The sequence below is a fragment of the Balaenoptera musculus genome, chromosome 1, assembly GCF_009873245.2.
Source record: "Balaenoptera musculus isolate JJ_BM4_2016_0621 chromosome 1, mBalMus1.pri.v3, whole genome shotgun sequence".
NCBI classification, from domain to species: domain Eukaryota; kingdom Metazoa; phylum Chordata; class Mammalia; order Artiodactyla; family Balaenopteridae; genus Balaenoptera; species Balaenoptera musculus.
The window spans coordinates 82,733,012-82,757,252 of record NC_045785.1 but is presented as its reverse complement, the minus strand read 5'-3'; the positions used below and the strand labels follow the sequence as shown (position 1 = coordinate 82,757,252).

Sequence of the window (24,241 nt, the reverse complement as noted above, 5' to 3'; positions counted from 1 at the left end):
CAGGGAGAACATTCCAGGCAGAGGGAGCTGCCGCCAAGTGCAAAACTACAGCAGGAATGAGAGGTGTGCATTTGAGAAACAGGGAGAAGAAGTGGGGAGGTGGGCAGTGGGGGTGGGTAGCAGCAGGTGAGCTCAGCCTCGGTAATGGATTTGGATCTGATCCTAGGGTTTACTGGAGTGTGGTAAGCAAGGCAAATGGGATGTTCTGATTGATACCGTTAAGCTCAGTCTGGCTAATGAATGGAGAATGGATTGTGCAGGGCCACGGTGGAACCAGAGACCGGTTTGGAAGTGTCTGTAGAGGTCCAGGTGATGTGTAGGTGGAGGCTTGGTTTAGGGTGATAGTGGTAGAACTGGAGAGATGCTGATGGACTGGAGATTTATTTTGAAGTGAGAACTGTCCTGTGTCATCAGTGGAATAAAGAAAAGAGAGGGTTCGAAGGTGACTCCCACATCGTTGCTATGGGAACTGGGGAGATGCCAGTGCTGTACTTAGTATTTTCCCAGTAGCTGAGTCTATAAATAATTTTTGGAAAAGAACAAGAAGTTTCACCTCAAATTCTGAAGTAATTAATGCAGATATCTCATTGCCTCAGAGAACACAGCGCAGCACTGAAATTCTACAGGACCTTACAGACAGGAACATCTCTGACTTCTTGGTAAAAACGTATCCTGCTCTTATACGAAGCAGGTAAGAAGAGACCTTTCTATACTTTTCATCCTGGCTCCCTGTGGGAAATATTAAGTAGGGACAGAAGATAATTTCCTCTCATGATTTATCAACAATCAGGGCAGTGGAATTTTTTCTTTTTCCTAATTTGAGAGCCTCATCTAATAGAAAAAGCAATGGAGGCGTATACACGTCGAATGCAACTTATGATTAATCTTGCTTTGTTTTTGATTTTGTTTAGGACAAGCAGTTAACGTTTCAGCCATGCACTATTACAAGTAAAATAAGAAAGTATAGAATTTGTCCAAAATACAGCCTCATATTTTAATCAGTTAAAAAACAGAGGTGCCTCATATTTTAATTAGTTAAAAAAACAGAGGTGAAGTTTGAAGGGAGGAAGGAGAGTAAGGGGAAATGGTAGAGACAAAGAGAGAAGCAAGAGGGAAAAGTAAGAAGCAAAAAGGAGAAAGGAAACAATTAGACCAAGATAGGAGAGAGGCGGTGGGATAGTCTGCATGAGCCCCCAGGTTGTCCAGGTTAACTGCACCTGTCACACTCTTAACTGTGAATTATCATCTGTATCACTGCCCTTTCAAATGCAGCTCTGCAACTGTTCTCACAGGCCCCACCCCGGGACTGCTTCAGCAGTCCCATCAGAGCAAGCAGCATGACAAGAGCATGCTATGGAGAGGGGATTATAGGGGACCCTGATCTGGGCCTCATGTTCTCTGGAACTTTAAAATAAAGCATACTGTCTAATTTTAGTAGTATTTACAGTTGCTTTCCCTCCCAGTCCCTCAACAAAGGATAAATGGACTCAGCTAACTACAACACATTGCAGACGGTGAAAGCAGCTGCTGAGGAGGCGGTGCCAAGCCAGCAGTTAGCAAAATGAAGGACAGCATCCAAGCACAAAATAAAAACAGGGTGCATAGAATCTATTCAGTAGTGCAGTAAGCAACGACCATCCCAAACTTTGTTCTCAGCAGCAAATCTGCAGTATGGAATTTTGGATTTTGTGCTTAATGACAATGATAGTTCATGGGGCTGAACTATGAGTACTAGAGTTGGTGTCTGCGTGTTTCCTATCTTGTAATTTTGCCCCTGATTGACTGGAAGTCAGTCTCTTAACTTTGGGCTAGGAGTAATTCAGAACTTCCTCCAAGTGTGCAGGTGATTACGAAAGTCTCGTTCTTACAGGGTGGAAGAGGGGAGGGCTGCCATATTTTCTGGGTCCAGATCATCTGACAGGTGACCTTACAACAGGGCCACCCAGAAAGCCCTGCAGGCAGGATGTGACTTGGACAGGCAGGATGTGACTTGGACAGCCAGGATTGGAAAAGATCAGTCCTTTCTCCACATATTTATTCAGGCTCGGCCCCTGGCCTGGGAGGTTTCCACATTGCTTGGACATCAGGAAATGCAAAAAATACCCCTGAAGACTGGGAGACCCCAGTGAGCGTTTGGGGAAGAAAGTTAACACTACTGCATACTTGTTGTATTCATTGTATGATTTGTTTTGGCTTTCAGTTTGAAGAGCAAATACTGGGTCAATGAACAGAGGTAAGAAATTATTTTTGTAAGAAATTAAAATCTCAGAGTGATCTATTTAAATTCACTGCACATAAAAAAGCCCCACCTCAAAGCCATGTGGCTGAGCTGTTCTGCATGTGCTCAGGAGCTCATAAGACATGCCTGGAGGATGCATGGCTGCACACACCCTGGGCCCAGAGATGCTCAGCAGTAGATCTCCTTGGAGGGCGTAAATGAGAGGTGATGCTCCCTGAAGAGGAGTTCCAGAGCACTCTCACTCCAGGAAGGTTCTAAAACCTCCGAGCAACTAACAGTTTAGAACAAGAGCACATGTAACCTAAGCCCTGGCACCCCTTGGCCCATTCCTTTTAAGCCTCTGGGCGTCTGGCCCAGCCCCAGCCTCACCCGTTCCTGAGGCATCCCGAAGGTTCACACGGTTCCCAAGGTTGAGAATCCTCTAGGGATGGCCTAGGAGTGAGCCCGCCTCCCGGGCTCCCTCAGGAACAGGACCTCTAGAATGAATGCAGAGCTGATGTTGACTTGATTTCCTGGGCAAATTCTAGACCGTAAAAGTGAAATTCAGCTTTTAGAATTGTTCCCGAGAGGGAAGTGAGGGGCCTCAGCTGAAGCAGAAAGGCGGGGGGACAAGTTGAGTCCCTGAGAAATAAAGTTCTCCTCTGCCTTGCCTGTCCAGCAAATTAATTTTGTTTGTTGAGGAGTTTGGCTTTTATGCTGCCATTGAAGGGTTTTAAGCCAGAGAGTGACACGCCCAGGCCAGTGTTTGAGCACTGTTACTGAAGACTTCCAGAGCAGTGTGAAAGATGGGTTAGAGTGGGAGAGACCCAAGGCTAGGATCCAGTTAAGGACTAGAGCAGGAGTCAAGGCAGGGGTGGGTGAGAGGCACCAAGAGAGGCACGGCGGGATTGGACCAGTTTCGATGAGTCCAGCACACCAGAAGTACCTGCAAAGTACAGAAGCAGCACAGAAAAAGAACCACTGGTAGGGGTGGGAGAAAGTCAGGGAAGACCTCAAAGAGAAGATGACACAGGACAGATGAGCTGGAAAGGCACCCGGGGAAACTGGGAGCCCTGCGAAGGCAGAGAGACACAGAGGCAGCCTGGACCACTGGGAGCTCTGGAAATGAGTGCATGGCCGGAATGGGCCACTGGAGGGAAGACTTGAGGAGGGGTGAGGTTGGAGAGGTGCGCAGACACCAGGGTCAGAAGGGGTCAGTCCTGGAGGCAGTGAGGAAGATGTTAAAGCTGGTTTGTAAAGGGGAGCTATGTTTCCCGATGGGCCAGGCAATTCCTGCAAAAATACACACTTTCCTACAGAAACTGAGAGCTACGGCAACCACGAGGCACACACACATGGTTCATGGCACAGGTCTGAGAACTTCTTGTTCCCTTGTCAGGTACGGAGGAATTTCCATTGGAGGAAAGCTCCCGGCTCCCCCCATCACTGGAGAAGCCCTTGTTGGATTTTTAAGTGACCTTGGCCAGTTAATGAATGTGAGCGGGGTATGTAAACCAGCTGGAGATTTCGTAGGACTTTCAACTTGCCAGTTATCATGAAATAGAAATGATCATGAGTGCTAAGGGAAGGGGGAAAAAAAACACCTCTTGGTTGTTTATTATGGTTTTCCAGGGCCCTATCACCAGAGAAGCCTCTAAAGAAATGTCTGCTTTCCTTAAACATCTAGAAACTGAAGACAACATTAAGGTATCGGCCCTGCACAATCTGCCCTAGAGCTAAAAACTCATGTGAGCCGGTTGTTTTATTTTTATTTTCCCAGCTTAATTAAATTCCATCCCTCCTCCTGTTTAAATCTGGCATGGAATGTCTCCCAGCGGCCAAAACCTTCCTCCCTCTCACATTCTTTTTCCTGCGGCTCATTTTTTCTTTAAGCAGCTGCTGTTAGTGCAGAGTCTCCTATGTAGTAGCAGAGCCTAACAAAGCCACATCTCTGCCCTCTAGGTGTGGTTTAACAACAAAGGCTGGCATGCCCTGGTCAGCTTCCTCAACGTGGCCCACAACGCCATCTTACGGGCCAGCTTGCATGAGGACGGGGACCCCGAGGAGTATGGCATCACCGTTGTAAGCCAGCCCCTGAACCTGACCAAGGAGCAGCTCTCCGAAATTACAGTGTAAGCTACTGTGGCCCCGGCCTCACAGCTTTCTTGTCACCTTCTCCGCTCTAAACACCCCAAGAGGATTTTCACCAGCAGAAGCTGCTGGGCTGGATGGCAAGCTTGTTTAATCACACGCACACACGAGCATAAGACTTCGTGTGCCAAACTGCTTGGCCATTCTTTCTCCTCATATTTATTTGGAAAGTGAGCATATGTTTGGTTCCGTTCCCTTTTGGCTCTTGATAACACATTGCTCCTGGAGCTTACACAAATACTCTCCTTTCCAGTATGCAAAATGATTGCCAGGAACTGGGAAGTTCAGTAAATCTTTCATCGCCCCAGTAGTAATTATCTTAGATTCCGGTAATTTCCCCCAGACAGTCAGACTTTGGGCATGTCGACAGATCCTTACCTTCCTAAAGCCTAGGCTCAGCTTCAAGCAGTAAAAACCTCACTCTTTTGCAATTTGTAGCATGTTTGCTTTATTCGAGGCCTACATTTGGTGAGAATGCCTTTGTTAGAGCAAACTCCTTCTGGAAGGCAGTTAGGGGACCCAATATACCCCAAGTGCCCTGAACGTGCCCAGGGTCATGGCTAAACTTGGGTGGGTCCTGGGCCCATGGGACCTTCCTCAGGACACCCTCTGAGGCCCTAGACTGAGGAAAAGGAGTATATGTCCATTCCCACTTAGCCCAAGTTTCTATACCTCCTGCCAAGCCTCTTGAATATGAAATATGAGAGAGGAGTCTTTTGTGACTATAAAAATAGTATATAACATAGTATATGTTCATTAAATAAAGTTTATAGAATAGAGTTTTAAGAACTTAGTATTTATAACCCAACACAGTTTAGGGTGTTTCCTCTAAACATTTTTGGGTGTTTCCTTCCAGTAATTTGTTCTAATCTTAGTGTGTGTGTGGATCAAGCTATTTGTAATTTTAACAGGGCAGCGACTAGCACATATGGTGCCTTTGTGGGAATTAGTAAAAGGTGCTCCTTTCTCAAGGCAGGCGCTGGCTTACACCAGAGTTCATGGCTTGTATGTGAAGGTCGGGTTGGATTTCAGCCCACACTTTCCCCCTTAGCCAGATGCTTTCTATCTGATCTGGGAAAGGGTGAATAGAGCCAAGATCCTGTAAAATCAGCCTGTTCCCTTTTTACTTAAATTTATGTTATAACGTAACATTTCCCTATGTTATGATGTTTCTTGAAAGCATGATTAAACAAGATAATTTAAATAAATTAAAGATAAATTTTTCTTTTAAAAATTTCTTTCTTTTCACAGATGCTATAACTATCTACATAAAAATTCAAGAGTATTTATAGACAAATTATTAGAACTAATAAGAGCATTGCAGTGCATGAGATTAATGTAAAAATCCGTTTCTATACACAATCAACAAATAATTAGAAAATGTAATAAAAAGAAAATGTATCTAGAGTTTTATATTAACAGGGGACAATATTTGATATTAACCTTGATATTCAACATTAACCTAGAACAGGAAATGCACAAATATCCATTTACGCTTGACCCAGTTTGATTTACACAGTTGAGTGAGATGACGAGCTTCAGGCTGGGGAAGGGCATTCTGGAGGCGGCTCCCTGGCATCGGTGAGGGCTTCCGAGAGCCTAACTTTGTTCTTCTCCTGCTTCTGCTCCTCCTTCACCTCTCTCCCTCTGTCTCCCGTCCTTCTGCAGGCTTACCACTTCTGTGGATGCTGTGGTGGCCATCTGTGTGATTTTTGCCATGTCCTTCGTCCCTGCCAGCTTTGTCCTTTATTTGATCCAGGAGAGGGTGAACAAAGCTAAGCACCTCCAGTTTGTCAGTGGGGTGAGCCCCACCACCTACTGGCTGACCAACTTCCTCTGGGACATCGTAAGTATCAGGACCTAGCACCTCCCTCACCACCCTGGGCCCAAGGTGGGTGGGCGTTTGTGTGTGCTCTGACTGAAGGGACGTGGCAGGGTGGGGCTGTTTTACGGCCAGGGCTGCTGGAAGGTGATGTGCCCAGCGCCCAAGCTGGGGAAAGATGCAGGGTACACAGCTTAGCAACTGCTGAGTGGGAACTCTGTAGGCCCTGCACAAGGGGCCTTCTGACGCACCAAATAATCACTGCTCTGCAGCACTGAGGCTGGCCTTCCTGAGAATAACCGGGAGCTGAAGAGATGATATCAAGAGGCCCTTCACCCTACATCCTCTTGTTAGGCCCCACCCCACCCTCAAAGGGGTAAACTGGAAACTGCTCTGTGGTAGAGTTGCCAGATAATAAGGGGCACCCAGTTCAATTTAAATTTCAGATAAAACAATGAACAATTTTTAGTATAAGTATATCCTAATCGCCCCCCGCAAATATGGCATTCTTACACTAAAAAATTTATTGGTTGTTTGTCTGAAATTCAAATTTAATTGGACATCCTATATTTTTATTTGCTAAATCTGGGAACCCTATCCAGTGGCCTTATTTTGCCTACCCAACCAGAACTTCACTATATTAGATTAGCTACCACTTGGAGGAACATGAAGAAAAAATTATTTATCAAATCAACAGCAGACTACCACCTCTCTCACAATCAGGATTGGTGGGGGAAGAGAGGGGTCAGGATGGGTTACCTTACGACAGGCCACAGGGTCAAAATGACTTGACAGTGAAGGCCTGGTTATAATGTGGAAGTTGTTATGACACTAACTCCAGTTTATTCCAGGCGTCTTGGGGAACAAGATGTTTTGTTTTATCTCAACATTCTAAGACTAACGTGAGTCTCCACTTCATGGTGATGATAATGTATATCACGATGGAGACCAACACAAACAACTGTTTCCACTATGGCTTTTAATAATGATGACAAATATCTTACTCAACTTACTAAGCAGCCATCACTTAACAATATAAAGCCAGAAATCATCAGTACCAACTAATCTTCCTTCCTCTCTTCTGTCTACATGAGGAAACACTTATGAACACATGGGGAGGAGGTCAGAGCCAATAAACCTCACTTTGGATGAGAACATCCCTTGCAGCCACCCAAGTTGGTCCTGTGCTTAAAACATGAGAGGAGCTAGGCTCACCTGCACTGAAAAGCTATTAAAGTGCTGGGTTTTTGCTTTCTACTTTTTTTTTTAAGACAAGGAATAGAATCAACACTTGGGGCTGACCCACGTGTGTGCTTGACTACAGACAGAGATCTCTGAGCCTAAGGAGAAATTTGTGGACAGAAGGACAGAATGGGTGTCTGAATGAGAGATGATACTAGCAAAGTAGACACTTGGCAGCCTAATGAAGGGTTTGGAGACAGTGACTATGATGCCAGCAGGCTTCCTGATGCTCTAGAATTTTAAGGCTGGCCTGGAATCTGAGCTCAAGGAGCTATGGTATTGGAGCTAAGCACCCTCCTTAGCCAGTGGCGAAAAGATAACACTGGCCTGGGGGGTCATTGTTGAATAAATGAACAGATACTCATTGTTTATATCATTCATGCAGTGCATATATGATGTTGTAAGTTCTTATTTTTTATATATCATCTGTTTTTCTTTTCTTTTAAATTAGGAAACAACCACAAACTTACAGAAACGTTGTAAACACCATTCAAAACTATTTTCCTCAGCCATTTGAGAGTAACTTCCAAACAAGATAACCCTTCATACACACATACACATACACACCCCGGCACCTCCAATGTGTACCTCTTACAAACGAGGACTCACCCTATACAATCACAACGCAACTGTCAACATCAGGAAACTAGCACTGATGTATCACTTCCATCTAATCCTCAGACCCTACTCAAGTTTCGTCAATTGCCCTAATAATGCCTTTTATAGAAAAATATCTAGCTCAGAATCATGCATTGCTTTTAGTTGTCCTGTCTCTTTAGTCTCCTTCAGCCTGGGATTGTTCTCAGTCTTTCCTTGACACTCATGACTTGACACTTTTGAAGATCATAGGCCAGTTATTTTGCAGAAAGTCCATTAATTTTGGTTTGCCTGATGTTTCCTCATGATTGGATTCGGGTCATGGCAGCAGTTTCATGAAGGGATGCTCTGTCCTGCTCACTGCATCCTGTCAGGTAGCTTCTGATTTCAGTTTGTCCTATTACTGATGATGGTCACTTCAGTCACTTGATTAAGATGGTGTCTGCTGAGCTTCTTCACTGTAAAGTTACTTTTTTCCTTATAATTAATAAGAATTTAGAGAGATGTACTTTGAAGTTATGTAAATATCCTGTTTGTTTGTTATCAAGCTTTCCATTTATTCATGTATTTATTTATGCCTGTATGGAGCTGTGGTTCCTGTGTTAATCAACAGACTACAATCTGATACCATTCTTACTGATTTTGGTGCTCAGATTATCCCCAGTCTGGCCAGTGGGAGCCCCTTCAAGCTGGCTCCTGTGCCCTCTTGACTTGTGTCCCCACATTCGTTGAGTACCTCCAAGTTCTCTGCCCAGCAAGATGTTCCTCCCCACAGCCCTACCGTGGAATCAGCTGTCTCCCCCAAGGAGCTCTGGTTCCTTCCAGGGGAAAATGTCCCTCAAAAACCAAGATCTCGGTGTTAGATATATTCACTGGTCCCAGGCCTTCTCAGTGGAGAGAACTAGGTGAGATATGCAGGTATATACACAGACATGCACACGTTTACATCTATACATCTCTATCTATCTATACACTGAACAAAACACTCACTAAAACCACTAGTTCCAATCCAGCACCACAGGCTCCCTCTGGTTTTCTGTCCTTCCATATTTTTAACTCCCTTCTCCACTAGTGAGAAACTGGTTTCTGTTGCCCCTGACTCATGTACCTACCTGAGCAATACACCTGTGTGTAATAAGTCCCCCATCTCTGCCCTCACCCTCTCCCCTGTGTGGCCACGCTCCTCTCCCTGCTCCAGCCACCCCCCAGGCTCAGGTCCTCCTCATGTGCTCTGGCTCTGATATCCCGCAACAGATCAGCCCCCTGTAAAGACACCCTCCTGACCCGCTGGGGCTCCAACACCGCACAGCACTCCACCTCCGTGGACGCCCTTCTCACCCTTCTTAGGTTCTCATTCTGCTTGGGACCACTCTGACTTCTCCCCTCCCCCCACCGTGGCTGCCCACAGTTCCCTGTCAAGCCTGCTGGCTTTAGGGCTTAATTCTGTACGAAGGGAAGGGAGGAAGTGATGTGAGGCCAAGGATTACACTTTAAGTTTTTCTGAATTCTGGAGACATGCTCAGAAAGTAGAATCAACAGGACTTTGAGATCGATTGGAAGGACAGAAGGAGAGATCAGGTGGAATTTTATAATTCATTCTTTCAAAAGATACAGACTGTACCCTCCCTCCTGTGTAGGGAGGTGGGGGTGGCATGGGGTAGGAGGACTAAGGACAACTTAACATACGTTTGCTAGCCAAGAAATGTTTAGACGAATGGAATCAGAATCCCAAAACATAAGTGCTGGAGGAGGCTGGCCCAGCCCTCATTCTGCAGAACAGGAAGCAGAGGTGCAGAGAGGTCAAGTGCCTCCCTCCCCTCTTCTCTCTTCAAGATGAATTACACTGTGAGCGCTGCACTGGTGGTGGGCATCTTCATCGGGTTTCAGAAGAAAGCCTACACTTCTTCAGACAATCTTCCAGCCCTGGTTGCACTGCTCATGCTGTATGGGTGAGTTGTGTGGGCCATTAGCTAATGTTGCCAAAGGGAAGCCAGGGGAGGAGGCTGCAGTTCTGACAGAAAACCAGGGTTTGCAGTGCCAAGGTCAGCTTCCAGCTCCCAGCAGGGTCTGCGGCTGCTGACCAGAAATCTGTCTGGCTTCTGTCTCCGACTCCACGCACAGAGGGATTCCTGCAGCTCAGTCCACTCATCCACTCGGGTACAGTGGAGACGCCCCACAGGGCTTGAATCTTAATCTTCTTCCGCTCCAACTGTGACCTGACCAAAGTCTGGGAATCCATCACTCCCCACTTCCTCACTCAGCTCTGACTCTCATTCATCTGTGGCCAGTCCATCCATCTCAGTGTCTCCTGTACCAGCCAAGAGTTATTTGCACATGGGAGACTGCACCTGAAAAGCCGCTCTGGGTCAGGGCCAGAGGATAACACAGGGATTAAATCCAATAGAATTATAGAGCATGCAACTTTATATCCAGGCCCACCACTTACTATATATGTAACTATGGGCAAGTAATTCACCCCATTTGAGCCTCAGTTTCCTCATCTGTAAAATGGAGATCATGATACCTAGCCCTACCTATGGGGGGCCAGTAGAGTCTTGCCAGAGCAATGGTCTCCATTCATCTCTCTTGGAAATAGAGGATTCAGGAACCAGTGTGACTGTGACACGTCAGCTACAATGAACTATGAGCCTGTTGGGATCTCAGCCCAGCTTTGCTGAGCCAGACTAGAGTGGGAAGAACACTCCTATGTTATGTAAGGCTTTATAATTTACAAAATACATTCACAGCTTTTGCTTCTCACTAAAACTCCAAGAGGTGGTCAGGAAAGGCATTGTTATCTCCATTCAAAGATGAAGAGCAAAGACCAAGGGGAGAAGTATCTCTTTGGTTTCCCCAGGACTCTCACCAGTTCAAACATACCACCCCATGTGAGAGGGGAATGTATTATATCTAGGGGTACAGTAGATGGAATGGAAATTGGAACTCCATCCACTGTGTTGTGCCATTTCACACAGATGGGCAGTCATTCCCATGATGTACCCAGCATCCTTCCTGTTTGATGTCCCCAGCACAGCCTATGTGGCCTTATCTTGTGCTAATCTGTTCATCGGCATCAACAGCAGTGCCATCACCTTCATCTTGGAATTATTTGAGAATAACCGGGTAAGCATGACTTTCTCATCTTCTTTGTTTGATTATTAGGTTACTGGATAGTGTGATGGTCAAGCAGAGCCAGAGGCGAGCATTGTGTCTGTACAATCTTAGTGTATAAATGAATGTTGCTTCTTCCCTTCCTTTATCCTTCCCTCCTTCCCTTCTTCCCTTCCTTTCTTTTTTTCTTTAAGCTCCTTGTTCATTTGTGTGCTCTGAGTGTCATAGTTTTCTGAGCCCTTTCTGCAAGTTATAAATGACCTTTCATAATCCTAAGCTTTTAGATCTTCTTACTTCTTCAAGAAGGTTTCCTTGGGGACTTTGGGTGTTAGGTTTTATACACACACACACACAGAGGTAATGCATTCATGTGATTTCAAAATTTAAAAAGAACAGAAAGGCATACAATGAAAAGTCTCCTTCCTACTCCTGTTTCCCACTCACCTAGTTCTCTTCTCCAGAGGCAACCTTTCATATGAGTTTCTTATGTGTTCTAGAGGCATATAAGCAAATACATATGTAACCTTTCTCCAAATTTCTTACATATATTGTAACAGAGTAACACATACTATTGTGCATGAAAATTAATCCTGAGGTTAGGGTTAGGAATTTGTAGTGCTGAGTGACTCATTTTTATGAGCTGTGAAGTTCAGTTGTCCCGTTCACACGCCCCAGACTTCTCCTTGCCCAGAAAGAACTGACAAGAATGAATCCTAAAAACAGCGGTGGTGACTACAGGGTTGTCTTTGCTCCACACTCCCTCTCCCAGACCCCTGTGTCTGAGCCCTGGCCATGACTGTCCTGGGAACATACCCAGGGATCGATGGGCTCTCCTGTGTGCCTGTGTCCCCAGCACCTCTCTAGCCTTTCCCTCTCTCAGAAGGTCTTTGAAGTTGAGAGGGTTGGTACCAGCCAGAGCATCTGCACAGATGCCCTGTGGCCCCTGTCCCCACTCCTGCCTCTGGGCCCTGCTGGGAAGACCCAGAGCAAACCTGCACTAACCACTCAGTCCAATGGCCTGAGAGCGACTCTTCCCCTGACCTTGTGAGGCTTTCTGTGGCCGCTAAACAAGAAGCAAAACCCCATCTGTCCCATGACTGATAAAAAAACGTACCATGTCACAGTCAGACCCCAGCAGGGAGGTGGATGAGAACACAGACTCTGCCAATGGTCAGAGCATCCCGGAAGACTGAAAATGCTGCTCTTCGGAGCTGTTTGTGTCACAGGCTCACAGCTCACTAAGTCTTAAGAGAGCGTGTTACTTCAGAATAATTAAATAGCTTAAAGCAACTCAAAACAACTTCCCTCCTGCGGGCTGCACTTACTTAGCCAACAATTAACTGAGCGCACCCCCTCCCCTGCATAAAAAAAAAAAAAAAAAAAGCTGGTTTCTTTCACCTAAACTGTGGAATAGACAGATGCTGCAGAAATTCCCAGGATGCCACAGGAGGCTCCCCAGGTCCCAGAGGCATCCACTAGGTAAGCACCATGTGATGGATGTGCTGATATAAACGAGCGTGGCCCCAGGAACTCCCCTTCCAGTCAGTAAATGACCTGCACACCAAGTTAGGAACTGATATAAACCATGGTACGTGACATTCCATAAGACAGTGTATGGCAGAACATCAAAGGAGCAAGACAGATAAAACACTACAGACCAGAGTGGGCCAAAAGAGCTGGGCTATGGGGGTCAAGAGGATCTTGGTAGAGGAATTCAGTTTGAGCCTGGCCTGGAATAAGTAGGATTTTATTATCCCATTTAATAAACAGTGAAGTACCTACTATGAACTAATCATGTGTAAGGTGTTTAGGAAGGACATCGAAAGGATTTGGACCCAGTTCCTGTTCCCTGGGGACCACTGACTAGTGCAGAAAATAGGCAGGTAAAAGAATAATTAATCATGGCAACGTGGTAAGTCCTGTAAGAGAGGATCGGATATTTTACCATGGGAATCTGAAAAGGCTTGTGAGAGAAGGGGTTATTTGAGCTAGCTTTCTAAAGAAGGGCAGGAATCTGCCAGAGAGCAGGCGGGGAAAGAGCATTCTTTCCAGCTAATAGCAGTGGTTAATAGAAGCTGCAAGTGCAAAGGCCTAGAGGCAAAAGAGCATAGTTCCTTCCAGGAGTAGTGGGGCGGGACCGTGGGGAGGGGTAGATAGAAGGAGATGGGGTAACGTAAGCAAAAGTTCGGAGGCTGGAGAGGAAGGAGGTTGTGCAGCAGGGATTGGCCGGAAGAGTGGGTCAGCCTCACCCCCTCGGTGTCCCCTCTGCCTGACACTGACACTTGAGGCTAAGGCAGCAAGTACCTTCTACCACCTGAAAACAAGTCCCCACAACTCAACCCAGACACCAGGGAAAGTCTCCAGCCATCTTTTCTGCTGGTGACAGTTGCAGACAGCTGTAGCTGTCCTGTGGGAGCTGAGAAGCAGAGCTAGAAGATGCTCAGGGCCCATCTCCCATTTGGTACAAGCTAGGCTAAGATATTGCCAGTGACAGAGCCTCAGCCCCCAGCGTGGCTCACAGCTGTGCCAAAGGAGAGGGAGCTTGGGCCACACTCCCAGCAGCTGCGTCTCCTGCTAACAAAAGCCTTGGAGGGTTCCTGTGTACTTTCAAAGTGAGTCTGCAGTGAAAGCTCCTCAAGCAGGCTGCCGGCTAGAGGCACCTCCTGTGAGTATTCCAAAACTTCCTATCTGCTTGACAAATCCCTCCGGTAGCCAGTCTGGCTGCTACGTCCCCTCTGGCTGCAGGCCCTCCACTGGTCCTGGTCCGTGAGGGCATCCAAGCCCCACCCCGCTCAGGAGGGGGCAGCCAAGCTTGGCCTCCATCACTGACTGTCCTGCTTTTCTGTATTTCAGACACTGCTCAGGTTCAGTGCCGTGCTGAGGAAGCTGCTCATTATCTTCCCCCACTTCTGCCTGGGCCGGGGCCTCATTGACCTGGCACTGAGCCAGGCTGTGACAGACGTCTATGCCCGGTTTGGTGGGTAGCAGTCACATGGCCCTGGATCCTCCAAGGCCAGGAGGGCTGCAGTGGGAGTTCCTATGACAGACCTGCAGCCTGGGCTGGGGCTGGGGGTGCCTGGTTGGTCTGGGATTTTCCTGACACTAGAAGGAACCAGAGTGCCTCTGTATCCATGGCTAAGGCGACTAGGAGGGGTCAAGGGCAGTTCCTACTCTTCCCTACTCTGACTTGAGGAGCCAGTATGAGACTCGGGTTTGGCTCTGACTTAATCCCTTGCATAAGGCCTAGTCTAGCTGAGCCTAGTGTTGTAACTAGGTCTTTCGGGACAGCTGGGGCAGCTAAGTGGACTTAATTCCTGTCGATTTCCGGTGGCCTCCATCCCCAGGTGAGGAGCACTCTTCAAATCCGTTCCAGTGGGACCTGATTGGGAAGAACCTGGTTGCCATGGCAGTAGAAGGGTTGGTGTACTTCCTCCTGACCCTCCTCATCCAGTACCAATTCTTCTTCAGCCTATGGTACGCTCGCGCCGCTGCCCTGAGGGTACCAAGGCCAGCTCCATGTGCCTGTCAGTCAGGGAACTTGATTTCACATCCAAGTGGTCATCTCTTTCCTCATGAGCCCCACTCCATAAAGTTTTTTATGCTCTCAAAGCCTGGCTTGTTCTGAATAGTACAAGGAGAGGTACATTAAAACAGGCACATTAGAATTTGTGCGTATTTAAAGTTTAAAAGTTTAAACTTTAAAGTGTTTAAAATGCAATGCTATTAATTTCAATCACTAATATTTAATCCCATTCATTTAAGAAACAGATAGTCATATTAAATTGCATCATAGCATTGCAAATGATAATGATTCATTGGTATTCAAAGTACTAGGAAATAGATCTATGCATTCATGAGAAAATAGACAAAGCGGGCCCCTATGCTAGTTAGAGATTTGAGAATGGGGACAGGGCAGGGAAGGAAGGGAGTAATATGGGGGTGACATTCGGGGTGAAGGCAGCCAGGTGCAGTGTGGAGCGGGTGGGGCAGTGATTGTGCCCCCCTGGTTGGGGAAGAAGGGGGTCCCTGCCAACCGTGACCCACCCCAGCTGTGCCGTTCTTCCCATGCTCTTGCCTGAGGCCCTGCATCATTCTGAAGTGGGTGCTCAGCTTTCCAGAAGGCAGCCCCCTCTGCAACCCAGGCTGACATTTACTGGGCTCAGCCCAGAGGCCCAGATTGCAAATCACGGGGCACTCAGAAGAAACTTTCCTTGACAGTGTTTGTCTCTTATCTTCTCATCCTTTCAGGATGAATGTGCTCACATGTAAATAAAGATTCAGAGGACTTGTCTTTAGGTTTTGATCCACAGGGAATTGAATTGTTGGAAAGAGTTTGAATGAGATAATGGGTGTCAACACACTTAGAATAAAACAACATGGCCAGTACGTGGTTCTAGTGTGGGAGAGACGGTGTGAGGAGTCGCCATCCACGGGAGCCTCAGCCCTTACAGGACCCCCGCAGCTTTGGCCACATCTTAGGGGGCCTGGGGCGAGAGAGGGGTAGGAGTTATTTACTAAAACAGACTCATTAGCTTCAGACTCTGGTGTCAGCACCATTGAGCGCGTCCTGCCGCATTAGGCCGGAAAGAAGACCAGAGAAGTATGCCACAGTCTCTGGCTTCAAGAAGACAGCCATGCCCATACTGAGAAGCAACCAGGAAAAGAGAGGAAGGAGAGGGAGGAAGAAGAGGTGCTCTCAGTAGAGGACATGCCTGCCTGTGGGGAGTTCAGGATGTCCGTGAAAGGAGAGGGTGAGGGGGATGAGAGATGGGCCTGGAGAGGAGGGCAGAGCCAGGTGGTGAAATGCCCCCCACCTTGGTGAGGACGTAGAATTTAAGGCTGAGGGCAGCAGAAAGCTGTTGGGGTGTTTTGCTCAGGGGAATGACATGATCAGCCGGGGTTAGAAGGGGAGAGGCCGACAGGAGGCCGCTTTGGCACCCGGGCGTGAGACAGTGGTAACCTGAAAAAGGAATGGGGGCATTAGGAGATGGAGTAAAAGAAGTTGACTGGATAAATAGTAGGAAGTCTGTCAGACAGTACTTAGTAATGAACTGGATATGGCCAGGGAGGAAGGAAGGAAAGCATGGAGGTCAGGGTGTTCAGGGAGGGTTTCAGAGAAGACGCTGTGCTTTTAAGGACGAGGAGGATTCTGCTCCGTAGGGCAGGAGAATGAGAACACTGGGCCACCGGCGATGCCTGCGGGGGCTCGAGGTGGGAAAGGCTAGCATGGGCTGGGGACCATGGGTAGATCCAACGGTTGGCGGAGGGGTTAGTCCAAGAGATAAACGGGAGAGCGGGTGGGAAGAGTAGGTGCAGCCTGACCGCAGGGCTCTGGGATCTCAGCTGGGGAGTTAGGGCTTTAACGTACAGCTGCTGGAGAACTGTGGTTGGGGGTGTGAGATAACCTGATGGACTAAAAGGAGCGGGAGGCTTGGGCGCTAGTAACTATCATTTGCTGAGTGCTTGCCATAGACGAAGGGTTTTTCATGATAACAGCTCCCAGGTTAGGAGTCTTGACTGTGTGCCAGACACTGTGCCAAGTGCATCTCCACCACAATCCCATGAGGCACACGCTCTTACCAGCCCCTCCCTATCTTATGGTTGAGGGAGGTGAGGTTTGGAGAGGTTTGGTGACATGCCCAAAGTCACACATGGGAAGGCCAGGACTGGAGCCCAGGGCAGACTCTGGACTCGAGCACTTGCCCCCTCTGCCTAATGCCTAATGCCTGTCCTGTGGGGAGTCCTTTTGAGAGTTCAAGCCTGTGGGGGTGGAAGGCCAGGCTGGGGCAGAAGCCAGGGAATGGGAAGAATGTCAGAGGAAAAGAACAGTGCCAAGGATGCTGTACACCAGCCCACTCCGTCCTCTTTTCTTCATCTAGGACTACCGAGCCCGCTAAGGAGCCTATCATAGATGAAGATGATGATGTGGCTGAAGAAAGACAAAGAATTATTAGTGGAGGAAATAAAACTGATATCTTAAGGCTAAATGAACTAACCAAGGTAAGGGAATAGTTGCCGGCATGTTAGTTTGGAGGTGCCAGGTGGACCAGAGATGGCACTACATTGTAATTTGCCTTCTGTAGAATAAGCAATATGCTTATCCAAGCAATTCCTTTCCCTAATTTTATGTGAGGTTATAAAACCTCGGTGTTATAATGTGTCTTCCAAGAGCACTCAATGCACTTTCCCTAGTATTCATCTTGGGCACGGACACAGGGCCTCAGCAACAGCCACTGCAGCTGAGCCCCGCTAACCTTCCTCCGTTCCATTTCCGCACGGGGTCAGCTTCGAGACTCAGTGCTCACAGCACCTCTCTGCACATTCGTGTCAAAATGTAACCTTCGCCTAAACCGTCCTTTGCTCTCTTGCCCTCCCTACTTAACCCTCTCTCAGTCCTCAGCTCACTTTCTCTGGATCTTACAGATTTATTCAGGCAGCTCCAGCCCAGCGGTGGACAGGCTGTGTGTGGGAGTCCGCCCCGGAGAGGTGGGTACTCTGCAGGCCACTTGTGAAAGGGCCTCAGAAAATCAGCTCCTATGCGTGACTCTGGTCTCCTCTCAAGCACAGCTGGCCAGTAGACATAAAACATGTCCCACCGTAGGTCAGGTCATTCTAATTTTCTAGTAGCCAAAGGAAAAAAGTAAAAGCAGGTCAAATTAATCTTAATCATTAATTTTATCCAGTATATCTGAAATAGTATCACTTCAACATGTAATTCGTATAAAACATTATTTATGAGATATTTTACATTCTTTTTTTGTAATTGTTCTAAGTCTTCAAAATCTAGTGTGTGTTTTACCTTATAGCACATGTAGATACATTTCAAGTGCTCAGTAGCCACTGTCATGGAGGAAAAATCCTCCTTCCTACTACCCTTTTAGGTTCTAGGGCTGGGGCTCTGTCAACTGGCCTGACCAAAGACCGGTTAACAAGAGAAGAACAAAGAGAGGTTTGTTAGCATGTGTACCGTACATACACAGGGGAGAGGACTACCTCAAAGGGGTGGTTAGAACTTGGGCTTATATAGCATCTTAGCAAAGGAACAATACATTTTTAGGGAAGTTGCAAGACAAAGGAAAGGGACTTATAGTTTCTAGGGTGGCAAATTGTAGGAAGGCAAGTATATGGGTAACTAATGGTAGATAAAGGCTAGTTAGTAAAGTTTGTTATATAGATTCCTCTGGTTTCATCTCCAAGCTGGTAAGAGTCTGAAGTTGTCTCCAGTGATTAATTTTTGTCCATCTTGGTAGAGAGGAAAGGGAAACACCTTGTAAATTTATGTCCTGCTTTGAAGCAAATAGGGGAGAGGGCAGAGAGCTTTTCTTATATCTGCTTTTTCTCATTTGCCTTCGGCTCAAAAGCATCCTTATGCCTAAGTGGCACATTCTGCTGCCTTACACCGTACATGGCTAGTGACCTCCACAAAGGCAGCACAGGCCTAAAATGCCTCCCCCCACCCCACACACTTGCCCTAGGGCCTGACACTCCACACCTTCCTGGGCTCTAGGGCGAGGCCAATTCTGTGTGTTCTCCCTCAGTGCTTTGGCCTCCTGGGAGTGAACGGAGCTGGCAAAACAACCACATTCAAGATGCTCACTGGGGACAGCACAGTGACGTCAGGTGATGCCACTGTCGCAGGCAAGAGGTGAGTGTCCTGCTCATCCTGTCTCAGGGTGTCTCTCCCAGGTCCTAAGCCATGTCCTTGTCCCACCATAGGAAGGGTAAGCATTGACCCTGTATCTGAGGGTGACTCTGAGAGTCTGAAAGATCTGTGCAGAAGGGTGGACCTCCCAGAGGACATGGTCCAAAAAGCCTAAGACATAGACTCTCTGGAAAATTTAATTGAATTGTGATTGTTAAGAGATTCCTCTGTTAGCGTGAATTCTAGGAAAGCTCTGAGAAGCACCAAATCAGTGGTTCTTAGTCTTTTGTGGGTCATAAGCATCTCACCCTTTGATCATCTGATGAACACACGCACCTTCTTCCTATAAAAATACACCATTGTTTCCCATTACCTCTCTTCATAGAGTCTTTGCATTTGGGGAATTTACTGAGCCCTGAAGCACATTTATGACCCTACAGGAACTCCTGGACCCCAGGTTAAGAACCTCTGTGGTGACACATCCTTTCTCTGGGTTGAGTTTCTAGATGGGCGATGGTTTGGGGCCCTCAGAGGCCTTAATCTGCATTGGCTATTTCTGTGTCAACACTTGGCTTTGCAGGCCAAGTTTCCTCTATAAAGGGAAAACTGGCATGTGCCCTTGGATTCTGGGAGGGTGCCTGCTGCTCTCTGAAATAAGGAGCATGGAAACAGACTGGTCATCCACAGGACAGTACAGAGAACATGAGCCTGCACTTGTCTGCCTCTTTCCAGGCTGCCCCTTGAACAGCAGAGCTCACACACATTAGATGTGCCCAGAGAAACTCTCTGCCCTGGTTTATGGGTGGAGTTAGGCACTGCTGATATCTAACCAACTTCTGCTTGACTACAGAAAGCCATCCTCAACATGGCCCAATGCTCCCTGGGTAGGGAGAGTCCTGAGCATTCTTCACTGGCTCAAATAGGATGAATTTGGTTTCCCAGCCATCCCTGTTGGGTCTAGAGCAATCTCATCTTCAGATCTAGCTTAGCCAAGCAAATGACTTCATGATGGTAACAAAGGGGAAAGGGCAGGGAGTGGAGGGCAGAGGGATGTAATAGGTTTTACCATGAGACATCAAGTTATACTCCAAGTGAGACACAGTCAGATGCCCAGAAGGTAAAACCAAGACAGAAGCTAGAAAGAACGTATAGGTTTAAGACACAGGATTCAGGTTCTTCAGTGGAGTAGTTCCTGTGAATTTGGTGAAGGACCCTCCTTGCTTCTCGGCGGGGGGGTGGGGGGGGTGGTTTTAATTGGCCCAGCCATACCTAAGTAGTTTTTGTCATAGTGGGGAATTACATGGCCTCTCTCTGTCCCATCCTGTTGCATACTGTTGCATCCATCCTTTATTCACAGACCCTAAGCTATAAGAGAAGGGGGAAAGAAATTAGACCAGTCTATGGACAGTTTATTTTTTCATCCAGGCAATATATTTTCTAGCGGGAGAGAATATATTGGTCAAAGGGAGTTGATAGACTCAGTTCATTTCATTTCTTCTTCTCTTCTGCCAGCCTCTTGCTCTAGGTGGTGATCTGATTGGTTCCTCTTTCATTGACTGTATCTCTGCCAGTAAACACAAATGGAGAAATTTACTTCCATTGGAAAGCACACGTCTTCCCTAGCAACTTTCCAAATGTTTGAAAGGGATCAAAAACCACTAGTCATTTTCTTAAATTTGATCTTCCCTTTGTTTTTAAGAGATGAACCAATCCAAAAGCATAGCTGTCTTTGGGTAGCAGGTATTCAGTTTATCCTAGACAGGGAAACGGGAGAATCTGACTGGATTCAAAGCTCAGAACTCCTGGAGTTTATCAGTTTCTAACCAAACAGCCCCTGCTCTGATTGCTAAATGTCGTGCACATTTCTAAAGCAAAATGGGAGAAGAGAAGAGGCAGCTTTCTTATCTTATTGGCAGAAACTCCTCCAGCCCTAGATCTCTGGTCACCCACTTTGTGAAGGAAACCTGCTAACTGCTTTTTCTTCTTGCAGTATTTTAACCAATATTTCTGACGTCCATCAAAGTATGGGCTACTGTCCTCAGTTTGAAGCAATCGATGACCTGCTTACAGGGCGAGAACATCTTTACCTTTATGCCCGGCTTCGAGGTGTACCAGCAGAGAAAATCAAGAGGGTAAATAAACATGGTTTGTTATGGCCACTCGAGAACCTGTTTTATGAGAATACATTTATTTAGAGATGGGAAAGCTGGAGCACGCTATCCATTTATTCATTCAACAAATGCTCAACTGAGTGTCTGCTACGTGTCAAGTACTGTTCTGGAAAACAGGGTATAGCAGTGAACAAAGCAGATAAATAAAGTCCTGCCCTAATATCTAACAAAACGGTATACACATTTACCCTTTGATCCAGTACAAAATGCTTATGCACAAGGTTATTCACTGCATTTTACTCGTAAAATATGGGAAATTAGCTAAATGTTCAGACATAGGAAATTGGCTGAATAATTTGTGATAAATATATACAATAAGGTCTTATGCAGCTGTAAAAAAAAAAAACAGAAGCAAAGAAAATCTCTGTGAACTGATATGGAGTTATTTCTAGGAGATATAGTTAAGTGAAAAAAGCAAAGTGCAAAAGAGCACATGTAGAATGCTAATTTTTAGTGTAAGAAAGTAGGAAAAATAAGAAAGCATAAATATGTCTGCTTACCTTTACAAATAGAAATATAGGAAGGATAAACTGGAAAACAATAAATGTAGTGCTCAGCAAGAGGGAAATGGGAGAGAATAACACTTCTCTCGGTATTTTTTTTTGTATAGTTTAAACTTCTGGAAGCATGTTAATGTTCTACATATTCAAAAAAATAAAACTAAATCAGTAAGAATGAAGAAGAGGTAAAAATGAAAACAAAAAGAAAATCCTAACACTGAAAGCAAACTAAAACAAATTAATCCAATTTTATTTCAAATGAATGTAATAATCATACAGGAGGGGAGGAAAAGAACGAATACAAATAACTGATGATACAATATTTGACAGTATATCCTCAGTCTTGGGCAGGTGGAGCAGAGAGAAAGAGCTGCAAGCAAATTGTGAGCTCTTTTTAGTTGATTTGTTTTTTATAGTGGCATAGGCAAAGCAATTCTGAAACAATTTTACATGTTTTATAGGACTAAGTAAATGAATAAATGCGTTTATGTTGTTTGGAGCCAGAGTTCTCAACGTGGAAGAAGAGACATACAAATATGGAAAGGGGGAAAGTAAGAAAGAATCCTGTAAGGATGGATTGGAATTGGAGCTATCACTGTGAACTCATGAAATAGTTATGTGCTTATGTTTGTGCATGCATGCCGTATGTGCCCATGTATATTGCACATATGCGTACATAGGTGTGTGCATGTGTGTGTATGTTTGTGTGTGCATATATCTGTCCTCTGAAAAGGCCAAGAAGCAAAAATGCCCCAGTTAAAATGAGCATATTTAAGTGTCCAGATTTTGATCTCTAATACCATTCCCCACTAAAAGGAATTATGACTCTTCAGACAACTGACAAATTCCAGGGCTGAGACACCATAGGTAAAATGAGCCTGGAACATCCTATTATGTCAGAAAGTAAAGAGTGCTTTAAAAAAAAATGATAGAGGCATGTCATAAGTGCACAGGAGCCATCTTGAAGGGGCTCCCAATGGCCAAATATGGGACAATTTAAGCATCAACGTAATTAAATACCATGACAGTTATAAAACATTGGAGGAAAAGTAGGGATTTATAACTCCATATTGTTAAGTAGATAAGTAAATAATCAGGAGAGAAGGGATGGTTCTTGCCTACAGTCAAATGCTGAGAGCCAGCTAGTTAGTGTGCAGGAAGTTCCAGAGCTCGAAAATCATTTTGCAAGGGTCAGAGTAAAGACTGGATTGTGACAAGATTTGTGGTTGCTGAGTCTAGGGGAAATTTTTTATGAAAAGCAAGATGTCTTTATGGCTTAAAAGTATCTCCCACAGATTGCTTATTGGTTGTGAGGGGGAAGCCTGATAATCTTACAGTGGAGAAATTAGACAACACTTTAACTGGGTGCTCAAAACCACCATCACCGCTGAGGGTCAGATGGACATCCCACACCCCTAGATGTGATACCCTGAGAAGGACACAACTTCACCTACAGAATATTCTGATTGGGATGCATAACCTGAACCTTATCATGAGGAAACATTTGACAAGATCTAGAGGAACATTCTATTAAAATATATATATGTATATATGGGTTGTATTCTTAAAAATTATCAAAGTCATAAAAGACATGGAATGGCAGAGAAAGCCTATGGAGATGTTCCTGATCACAGGAGGCTAAGTAGACACAGTGACTGAATAATGTACACTACACTGCAGCCTGTACTGGAGAGAAAATAGTGCTGGAAGGGACATTACTGAGTGAATTGGCAAAACCAGACTGTGAAGGGTAATAATCTAGATAAAAGTATCGTGACAATATTAAATTTACTGACAATCATAACTGTACTGTGGTTATGTAAGAGGATGTCCCTATACTTAGGAAAGAGACACTGAAGTATTTAGGAATGAAGGGCCAAGTATAACTGACCCTCAGATGAGTCTGAAAACATTGTGTGTGTGTGTGTGTGTGTATGTGTATGTGTGTGTGTGTGTATTTTTGTGTGTGTAAGAGAAGGAGAGAGAAAAATAGAGACTAAGAGTCTATGAGTGTTCTTTGCACTATTCTTATTCTTACACGATTCTGTCAGTTGGGGACTATTCCAAATAAAAAGTAAAAAATGGAGCTTATATTCTAGTGGGAGGGACAGACACTAAAAAGATAAACAAGTAAAATATACAATACATTTGAGAGTAAGAAGTCCTTAGGGGAAAAATAAAGCGGGGAAGAATTGTGGGGTGTGCACTTTTATGTAGGGCGGCCCAGGGACAGCTTCACAGAGGAAGTGACTTCTGGGTGAAGACCTGAGTGAACCATATGGATATCTAGGGGAAGAACATTCCAGGTAGAGGTGCAGAAGGCAGAGGCATGGTGGGCCTGTCTCCAAGAGACCTCCCTAGCTTTCCTTCTGTGCACATGCACGTGCACACGCGCACACACACACACACGGTATATTCTCTATCATAGTTTACTGTTGAGTTCCCTCAAAGTGCTGTTACAATCTGTCATTATTCTGTGTATTTTGGTTGTCTGTCACCACCCCCTGCCATCTGTGAGTACAGCAGCAATGGCCATGTTCACCATTATTCTCTAGCACCCTTCTATGCCTGGTTCATAGAAGGTGCTCAATAAGTGTATATTAGATGCACACACAAGACTTCAAGTGTGACCGTGATGAGGGGTGGTATCAACAGGTCTGGGACCCACCATCTTCTTAAACAGACCCTAGGACTCTTCCTCTTCTACTCCTAGCCATAGTCCAGGACACTGGGTGAGAAGCATTGTCTGACTCTTGTAAAGCTGAAGGCCATTTCTCAGGGGGCTAC

General features: G+C 45.8%; 1 protein-coding gene across 3 annotated transcripts in view; it reads left to right on the top strand.

Moving 5' to 3' along the window:
- The window catches only part of ABCA4 (ATP binding cassette subfamily A member 4), a 126,012-nt gene that overhangs the window by 94,773 nt on the left and 6,998 nt on the right, over positions 1-24,241 (top strand). For all 3 annotated transcript variants that reach the window (XM_036830186.1, XM_036830196.1, XM_036830204.1), the window contains exons 31-44: positions 597-691; positions 2,201-2,233; positions 3,618-3,723; positions 3,851-3,925; positions 4,181-4,350; positions 6,038-6,215; positions 9,864-9,979; positions 11,006-11,153; positions 13,995-14,118; positions 14,486-14,615; positions 17,021-17,141; positions 17,565-17,627; positions 18,680-18,786; positions 20,774-20,915. In XM_036830186.1, coding sequence (XP_036686081.1) covers positions 597-691; positions 2,201-2,233; positions 3,618-3,723; positions 3,851-3,925; positions 4,181-4,350; positions 6,038-6,215; positions 9,864-9,979; positions 11,006-11,153; positions 13,995-14,118; positions 14,486-14,615; positions 17,021-17,141; positions 17,565-17,627; positions 18,680-18,786; positions 20,774-20,915 — 1,608 coding nt within the window. The remainder of the gene's footprint in view (positions 1-596; positions 692-2,200; positions 2,234-3,617; positions 3,724-3,850; positions 3,926-4,180; positions 4,351-6,037; positions 6,216-9,863; positions 9,980-11,005; positions 11,154-13,994; positions 14,119-14,485; positions 14,616-17,020; positions 17,142-17,564; positions 17,628-18,679; positions 18,787-20,773; positions 20,916-24,241) is intronic.